Consider the following 9364-nt stretch of genomic DNA (forward strand, 5'->3'; position numbering starts at 1 on the left):
ATCTTTAAATACACAATATCTGAGACTCTATACAGTAAGTTACCACTCAAAAATGCAACACCAGTGGACTATTTCTGATCTGTTCACTGGAGAATTTGACATCATTGCAGAAAGTGTGAAATTTTGAAATGACATTGTAACCAAGGTAAAATGACAGAATTTATATGGAGATTTTTTAACTGACTTAACTGTCACATTATAGCTAGGTTCTTATAATATCCATAGTCACTTCAAACAAGTTTAACTGTACTAAATAAAAAAAAATAATAATAAAAAGTACTAATCTGTAGATTTGGTACATAAGAAAAACAGGCTTGTATCCTCCTGTTTTGTCATTGGAAAGAAAATTTATTTGAAATTCAGTTCCTATAAAACAGGGTAACTACTTTCATAGGTTGGAAAACAAATTACATTTATTAAATTAATCAAACTTTCTACTTTATCTCTGGCCATAGTTATAGTTCCCCCCACCCTCCTTCTCTCCAAAAACAGGCAAGATTTACAATTACTAGCCACATGAGTTTTCATTATTACATAGTTTTCAGAAATACAATGTACCAGTCTGCAGTGTAGATAATATATTTACATAGTACTGTACTGAATGTCCTCCCAATCCTCAGATTAAACAATAGCTTTTAGCACTAAATATTGTATAGTATTGTATTGTATTGTGCAGTTATTGTATTGTTTCAAATTGTATGCTAGAAAGACTTTAGATTATCAAAAGTAAATGATTTAATGGATATGAGTCTAGATTTATTAAAAATGTATTCTTTTGTAATATTATTTATAGTACATGATTGACTGCAATTTGATCCCTAAACTGCCTGATATCACTTTAACTCTTGGAGGACGAGACTATACTCTCAAAGGATCTGATTATGTATTAAAAGTAAGTTCAATTAAAGTTTTGTATTTTATGGGAAAACAGTTATTTGCCTTTTTTTTTTTTTTTTTTTTTTTTTTGTTCATTCCAGAGATCTTATAGTCAGTTTTTGCATGTATAATGGGACAGTGATTCTGGATTCAGCATCGTTTCAAGTATTGGAAGTAATAGAACTTATTTTTCTGATACATGAAGTGTTCCCTTAATGTTTTTATTAACTAATATAAAAGCAAATACATACATTCATTCATTCACTGTTTGATAGCATAATATGGAATGTCACTGTGATTGTGCATTTGATTTGTGTAACTACCTAGAGACATTATGGATACTTTTTGCACTTCACATAGCAACCAAATAGGATGTAAAATGTATTTATAAATGAGTTATGTCCTAAAATGTGTTTGAGTACCTCAATTAGGGACATATTGCAGTTAATTAAATTAGATCTAAGAATGAAGGATTACTGCAGAAATATGGGCTATGTGTTGACCATCTCTTGTGGGAAAATTTGAAACTATTAAGCAAAACAGCTACTTCACTGGCATGCAAATAACTGCACTTTTTTCTTTTTTTTTTTTTTAATAAAAAATTTTAATTATTGAAGAATGGTTTGAGAAACAAATTTTTTGCATAATTTTCATAATGGTTTGCCCATAGCTGTTTGTAAGCTGTGGGGAAAACAATTGCAGAACTGAAGCAATACTCTCAAGTTAAAGGAATTGTGGAACATGTGGCATTTACAAGCAAAATACACCTAAGTGTATTTTGTTTGTAAATTCCACACGTTCTCTGGTCAGTTTGTCTACTTTGCTGGACAAAAAGGTGGTAATCTCGCAGCCTCTCCCAATACAGACTAACATGCATGCAAAAAAAACTCTTCCTGTCATTGATAGAATTCAGATCCAAGCCTTTTCCACATGATGTGAGAAGATGATAACCATAACCACTGTGCTACCTATATGAACGTAGAACTGAAACCAGATTTCTTCTTTCCTCAGAATATATAAAAGTCATGCTCATCTTGTCTCTGTTTTGTCAATGATGTGATTTTTTGACGAAAGTACTAACATATTATGATTGTGAGGTTGATGCATCAAAAAACTCTTGAACAACCAACTAACCAGCTTCAGTTTTGTGTGTGGTGGGTGGGAATCACCTATGCCTACAGTGCTGCATTTCTCTGAAAAGGTGTAAGAGACCTAGAGAAGGAAGTGTCTGGATGATACTCTTTAAGCAAACTGAGTATTTCTAGCTGCAATATTTCAATACTTCAGTTGAAAGACAGCCCAGCAGCGATTTGCAAACTTCTCAGTTCATGAAGTTCTGAGTTGGGGCTCTGGAAACTTGTTTGAACCCACTTGATTACAAATTGTGGGCAGAATAAGCATGCAACACTTACAACTGACAGTGCTCCAGTATCAAGAATGTCAAGTGGTCTCTGAGATCTTTTGACACTCTTGATACCCAATATTTCCTAAAATATTGGGTATTGAATACAGAGTATATTTAATATACTTCGTAAAATGCAGTGATAATTTTTTTGTTGCAGACTGAGTAACAAAAGTGATTGTGTAGCATAGTTTCACAGTGTGTTGCTATTCTCAAGAAGCAGAACATTTGGGAAAATGAAATGGCATCTGGCAAGAAAGGGAAAAATCACATCCCCTTGAAGAGGATAGTACATAGTGTTCAGGGTCAAGTGGCACTGGTGGTTTCCCACAACTTTGCAATCAGTTCTCTTGTTTTGTTTACAGTACCCTGTAAAAGTCAGATAGTGTGAGTGGTATGTAGTGTAATGTAGGATTATATTGTTTGTCTGGCCTATTAATGGAATCCACTTTGCTGAATGAGTGTTCATCACCATGTTTGGTGATGAACATTCATTCAGCAAAGATCTGTTGTCTACAACAGTAAATTCTACTGTTGTAGACAATAGATTCTACAACAGTAGAATCTATTGTCTATTGTAGAATAGACAGTCTACTGGGTGATTAGTAGTTGCTGGATGGCTGGAATATGCTGAGTATACATACATCGCTCCTGTTTTAAGCTGTTATTTCTTGTAGTGAAGATTGCCACAAGGAAATTCAGTATGAATACAGTATAGAAGAATCGGCAGCAAAGAAAACCATAGCATCATTCCTCCAGGAGAACCCCTCAAAGAAATAAGGAGCCAATCCTATACCTGGGTAGGAAATGCTGACACTAGGAGAGTGTCCTGGAGTGGAATATTTGCAGGCAGCAGGCTTCTTGCTGTGGGATGCTTCAAATGCACTCCCATGGTCTATAGTGATGCTCATTGCTTCCCCCCCAACTGAGGCTCCGTTGCCCTAGTACTGTTTTTCCTCTCCTTCCCTCCTGATAATGGAAGGGCCCACTATAGGGAGGATACCCATGCCACTTCCTTACCTTGCCAATCAGGATGCCTAGCTTCTTTAACTTTCTCTTCTACTTTCATTCCCCCCCATAACTTCAGCTATCCTTACACATGTCTTAAAATCTTGCCTGATTCTTACAATTTCCTGGAATGATCCAATTTCTCAGTAGCTAGGATTCTTCTCCTCTTGGTAATGGCCCTACCTTTGATATCAACAAATTCCTCAGGAAGTCAGTCAGGGCAAGCGTGCAGGACATGTTCCCAAGACACTTCTCCACATGAGCAGTGTGAGGAATCTGCCAAACCCTGTGAATGGAGTTTCTGATTGAATGGTCCATGACCAGTGATAAGGTAGGTAACATTTCAACCCAGATGCAAACTAAGGAAATTTTCTAAAGTTTAAGTTATTAATCTCAGGAATTCAGGAAGGAGAATGATGTAGGTAAAGTAAACATTGGCAGTGAGCTGGATGATTTTGTAATAACTGAGAGGAAAGTGGAGGAGAGATTGTTGAGGATAAACATAAAAAAGGCACCTGGGGTGGATGGGATCTATCCAGTTATATTAAAGGAGGCAGCAAAGGAAGTAAGCAAACCCCTAGCCATAATTATGAGAGCTTCTTTGGACTCAGGGGAGGTACCCATAGACTGGAGATGTGCAAATGTAACCCCAATTCACAAAGTAGGATCAAAGGCTGACACAAGTAATTATAGACCTGTTAGTTTAACTTCTGTTCCAGGTAAATTAATGGAGGCACTGGTTAAAGAAGCACTGCAGGATCATCTAGACAAGAATTCAGTTATAGCTCAGACGCAGCATGGTTTTGTTAAGGGCAGGTCTTGCCTGACCAATTTGATTGGATACTATGATGTAGTCACAAAAGAACTGGATGCAGGGAATAACTTTGATATTATATATTTGGATCTTAGAAAGGCTTTTGATACTGTTGCACATGGAAGACTGCTGCACAAATTGGAGCAGTGTGGCATTGGAGGCAAATTGCTATGGATAAGGGGATGGTTGAGTGGCAGAAGACAGAGAGTGGTAATCAATGGACACTGCTCAACGTGGAGTTCCTCAGGGTTCAGTGTTGGGTCCGTTGTTGTTTTCGGTGTTTATGAATGATATTGATGATGGGATATCAAGTTTAATGTCCAAGTTTGCAGATGATACAAAGGTTGGCAGGGTTGTTAAGGACACCACTGACGCTATGCTGCTGCAACAGGATCTGGAAAGGTTGAACAGATGGGCTGAGAGGTGGCAAATGAAGTTTAACATTGACAAATGTAAAGTACTACATATGGGAAACAGTAACCCCAGAGCAACGTATCAACTCTGCGGTACTACACTGACAGTGGTGGAGAATGAAAAGGACCTGGGGGTAATTGTGCAGGCAGATATGAAGTTCTCTGAGCAGTGCAGACGAGCTGCAAGAGTAGCTCATGGTGTCTTGTCAATGATATACAGGAATTTTTCTAGCAGGGATAAGGAGGTGATTATTCCCTTGTATAAGGCAATGGTTAGGCCACATCTTGAGTACTGTATACAGGTCTGGAGGCCTCATTTCAAGAAGAATGTAGAGCTGCTGGAACAGGTACAGAGAAGGGCAACAAGATTAGTGAATGGAACAAAGGGTTGCTCTTACGAAGAAAGGCTTAAGTTTTGCAAATTACAGAGTCTGGAGACTAGGCACCGGCGAGGTGATCTGATAGAGGTGTATAATGGTTTGAATGGTTTGAGCATGCTCAATGCCGATGGGATTCTTCATCTTGCTCAGAATAATCAGCTCAGAAGGCATAAATTCAAATTGAGGAAGGACGGATGTCGGATAGATGTGCGGAAATTTGCCTTTGGCCAGCGGGTGGTTGGTTGGTGGAACCGACTTCCATCACTTGTTGTTGAAGTTGATAGCCTAAACAAATTTAAGGCTCAACTGGACAGGTATTTCGAGCGAATGGAGGGGTGAAATGGGAGTGGTGTGTTTTTTTTTTTTTTTTTTGGCTGATGCTGAATAAGCTTGCTTTCTTGCATCATATGCCTCTACTAATGCTAATGTCACTCTGTGGAGTTTTTGCAGATTTGTTTCTTTTCTTTTATGTTATTTGCCAGATTTATTGCTAAATTCAATATTGTAGCCTGCATCTGCTTCATTAGATTATACAGTAACCCTCTGTGTATTATTTCCAGTTCGGGTGGAAGATTTCCTGTTATATTACTACATGGCACAGGTGGATGTGGTCCTGCATGCCCTAATTATGGCCAACAATATCATCCTCTGCCAAGGGCTCTAATTTCCTTCTGATCGTGATTTTGTTTGCTGTATGATACCATTCACCTACCTCATAGGTCACCACAGCCAGTGTAGTTCACCCTTTTCACTTCTAGTGACATAAGCAAAGAATTATTTGCTGCTTTTCTTTGTATTCTCAGCCAAAGACGTTCATAATCTGCCTTCCTTGCCTAACCCATTTAATAAATTTATTGCAGACTAGTTTGTACTTACTGTAGGTTTCTGTCCCCCTGATAAGTTACAATCATACCACACTTTTTTTTTCTATGCCACTATTCTCATCAGTTCATCTATCATCCGTTTAGGTCTACTAATCCTTGAATGTTTATTGGTATGAAATGTCTAGTAGCTTCTGTGATTACTTCCCTGAATGCTTCCCATTTAGAATTTGCAATTGGCAGCATCATGAGTTTGTCCCAGTGAAAAGAATTTAAAAACTAATACCATTGTAGTAACATTCACAAAAGCAAAATCCCTTCTCTTTACCCCTGACAGTATAGTTATATCTTTAAGTAAATTTCTTATCAATATAGACTTTAATTTTTTATTTCATTTTTATTTTTATTAAATATTATGTTTGTAGAATCACGTGTTCACAGGTGGAAAACCCTTGAGCACATTTTGGATGAGAGGTTAATCCTTACTCCTGCCTGAAATCAGCTAACTAGAACTTCAGTTGAAAAAGTCCTTAAGAATTCCTCCAGTCTCAGGTGATAAATGAATCGAGACAAGTAGCAAACTATACTGCTTCTGAATTTCCAAATGCTGCATATAGTATTTCTGACTAGAAAGGGAAAAAAAATCAATATAAAATCTTTGTTTCCGTGAACTTTTATAAAAAAGCTTTGAACAGACAACACACAGCAAAAAATACAAGATTTTTTGGCTGATTGATATGTATTAAATGGATAGACGAAAACATTAATAAAAATAGCGGAATACTTGAATTGGTTCTTGTAACTAGTATGATCAGGAAATGAAGAGTGTAAATGTTATTTGTATTCTCTACAGAAAGCTGGAGAAAGAAGGGGGGGAAAAAGACTTCAAAGACAAAAGATAAATGAAATGTTTTTGCCTTAAAAAGTACATGTATAAGAATTATTAGATAGTCTAGAAGAGTCCAAAATGACTTTGCTGCACAAACTTCAGAATCATGGTATTTTTATCATAGTTCCTTATGCCAGATGGAATTATGGGATTATTAAATGTTCTTATTGATATGATTTAAACGGAAACGTTTAAAATGAGGCTAGAAACATTTGACTTTTCATCAGTTGATAAAACAGCAGAGAAATCAGTTGCCGTTGTTTGATTAAGTGATTCTCAACTAGGGGATTTATACTTCTTAAAGAGATGCTATAAGATTATTAAAAAATATCAATTAGTGACACTCACTTGTTAGGGTTATGGCATCACAAAACAGCCATATTTGTAACAACTCAAAGGGTACCTTGAGTGACTTCAATTTGGGAACTGTTGGGTTGAGTTAAGGTTTAAGTTAAATCACTTTAACTACGTTAAGTACTTATTGCATCAGTAATCAACTCCTTATGACTTAGGTTCCAGTATAAAGATGTTGTTTTTACATAAAAGTCAGTATCATTCAAGCCAAGTATTTATAAATATATAATGGATTAATTTTTTTCACTTCATTACTCTCGGACTAGGTGCATTATAGCCTTAGTGGCTATGCGCCAAAAAAAACCAAACCTTCATTACCCTCAAAAAACATATTACAATAATTGTATTAGAAATATACACCGATGAGCCAAAACATTATGACCAGCAAGTCGTTATGCAAATCGAAGCAACTGCACGTGAACTACGGCACGTGCGTGGGTCAGGACGCTGTATAAAAAAAAACCACCTGATAGTGAACTCCGTTAATCAATGTTACTCTTGTTCTTCAGATGGGAAAGGCAGCGGACTTAAGCAAGTTTGACAAAGGCCAAATTGTAATGGCCAGACAATTGGGTTAGAGCATGTCCAAAACGGCACAAATGGTGGGTTGCTCACGGTCAGCCGCAGTTAGTACCTACTGAAAGTGGTCTGAGGAGTGAAAACCCACGAACTGCCAGTGAGGTGTTGGATGACCATGGCTCGTTGATGCTCGAGGTGAGTGAAGGCTCTCCTGGATGGTACATGGCAACAGAAGGGTGACTGTGGCGCAACTCGCCGGTAATTGGATTGCTGGTGATGGGAGTAATGTGTCACAACACACAGTACATCGAACCCTGCTGAAAACGGGGTTGTGTAGCCACTCAGAGTGCCCATCCTAACCATGGTTCACCGGCAACAGTGCCTACAGTGGGCATGCGAGCATCAAAGCTGGACCTTGAGTGATTGAAAAAAGGTAGTCTGGTCCAACGAATCAAATTTCCTGTTGCACCATGTGGATGGCCAGGTATGTGTGCATCATTTACCTGGGGAAGTGATGGCACCTGGATGCACTGTGGGACGAAAACAAGCCGGTGGTGGCAGTGTCAGGCTTTTGGGCAGCATTCTGCTGGGATACCCTGGATCCAGTCATCCATGTGCTGGGCACTCTGATGTCTACCACCTACCTAAACATTATTGCTGATCAGGTACACTCTCTCATGGCAACGGTCTTCCCCTCTAGCTGTGCCATCTTTCAGCAGGATAATGCACCATACCACACCGCCTGGATTGTTCGAGAATGGTTTGCGAAACATGAGGAAGACTTCCAGGTATTGCTCTACTCGCCAAATTCACCAGATGTCATTCCCATCGAGCATCTATGGTTTTGCATTGGAACAGCAACTCAAATCTGTTGTCTTAACCATGGACCTTACAGAAGTTAAAGCATCTGCTGGTTATGTGTTGGTACCAGATACCACAAGACACATTTCGAAATCTTATAGCATCCATGCCTTGCCGGGTAAGAGCTATTTCGGCTGCACATGGAGGAACATCATATTAGGTAGGTGGTCATAATGTTTTGGCTCATCGGTGTGTATATACCTGATTAAATAAAGGACATATCTAGCTTTGATTTTCAATTTCAGGTTACACAACTTGGCCAGACTGTTTGTTTAAGTGGATTTCTTGGATTAGATGTTCCAAAGCCAGCAGGACCTCTGTGGATTTTGGGAGATGTTTTTATTGGACGATTCTATACAGAATTTGATTATGGTCAGAGTCGTGTTGGTTTTGCTGAAGCAGTTTAAATTCTTCGTTCTGAATTAGCCCTTCTCAAATGCAGTTCACTAGAATAGCTGTTTTTTATGAACAGTAAATAAAAACCAAAGTAGATTGTACAAGGCATTATTTCAGTGATATGTATTGTTATCAGTGCTTGTATTCTTGTTCATGATTCTTATAACTTAACTCGTCCTCCTAGTTATAGCTGAAGTATTTTTTTTTTTTTTACTCACTTTTTAAAAGTTTATCTCTGTGACATGAATGTTTCTTCCCTTTATTTTTTTGAAGAAGGAACAGTGTGATATTCATTTAGTGCTCAGGGGTTTAGTGATACTGTATGTTACAGCATTGTAATTGAAAATGTTCTGTACAAAATATCTGAAAGAGTTATTTCATTTAAAATGCATTTTGTTAACAAATAATTACTGTACCTTGTTCATATCTTATTATTAAGATGTGGACACTCATTTTTAATGAGATTATATGAATAAAATTCAGTACATAGTTTGGATGAAGAAATCAATTTATTTTAGCAAATTTATACTAGACATTTCCTGGTAGGACAAGAAATTAAATTGTAGAGAAATATTTAGCTGACTAGCAGATTAGTAGTGCAATAATTTTTAGCTAACGGGCAGTATTGTCA

At 37.6% G+C, this 9364-nt stretch overlaps 1 protein-coding gene across 1 annotated transcript in view; it reads left to right on the top strand.

The window, feature by feature from the left end:
• The window catches only part of LOC150077500 (lysosomal aspartic protease-like), a 137783-nt gene extending 128664 nt beyond the window's left edge, over window positions 1–9119 (top strand). The window contains exons 8-9 of the mRNA XM_090386387.1: window positions 794–892; window positions 8583–9119. Of these exons, the coding sequence (XP_090242513.1) occupies window positions 794–892; window positions 8583–8744 (261 nt within the window). The 3' untranslated portion in view covers window positions 8745–9119. The remainder of the gene's footprint in view (window positions 1–793; window positions 893–8582) is intronic.
• The last annotated feature ends 245 nt before the right edge of the window (window positions 9120–9364 follow it).

This window comes from Mastigoproctus giganteus, chromosome 12 (assembly GCF_048544385.1).
Source record: "Mastigoproctus giganteus isolate SK-2022 chromosome 12, ASM4854438v1, whole genome shotgun sequence".
NCBI lineage: Eukaryota > Metazoa > Arthropoda > Arachnida > Uropygi > Thelyphonidae > Mastigoproctus > Mastigoproctus giganteus.